Below are 278 nucleotides of genomic sequence, written 5' to 3' on the forward strand. Positions count from 1 at the left end.
ACAGGGCGGGTATTACGGCAATGCTCTCCAGGCTGCTTCTGCACAAGGCCACAAGGAGATTGTACAGATCCTGTTAGAGAAAGGAGCTGATGTCCATGCACAGGGCGGGGATTGCGGCAATGCTCTCCAGGCTGCTTCTGCAGGAGGCCACAAGGAGATTGTACAGATCCTGTTAGAGAAAGAAGCCGATATCCATGTACAGGGCGGGTATTACGGCAATGCTCTCCAGGCTGCTTCTGCACAAGGCCACAAGGAGATTGTACAGATCCTGTTAGAGA

At 52.9% G+C, this 278-nt stretch overlaps 1 protein-coding gene across 1 annotated transcript in view; it reads left to right on the forward strand.

Annotated features, from left to right (window-relative positions):
- BDW43DRAFT_64210 (uncharacterized protein) overlaps positions 1-278 on the forward strand; it is a 3,378-nt gene extending 3,100 nt beyond the window's left edge. The window contains exon 2 of the mRNA XM_032050328.1: positions 5-278. Coding sequence (XP_031900977.1) covers positions 5-90 — 86 coding nt within the window. The 3' untranslated portion in view covers positions 91-278. The remainder of the gene's footprint in view (positions 1-4) is intronic.

This window comes from Aspergillus alliaceus (genome assembly GCF_009176365.1).
Source record: "Aspergillus alliaceus strain CBS 536.65 unplaced genomic scaffold BDW43scaffold_18, whole genome shotgun sequence".
NCBI classification, from domain to species: Eukaryota; Fungi; Ascomycota; class Eurotiomycetes; order Eurotiales; family Aspergillaceae; genus Aspergillus; species Aspergillus alliaceus.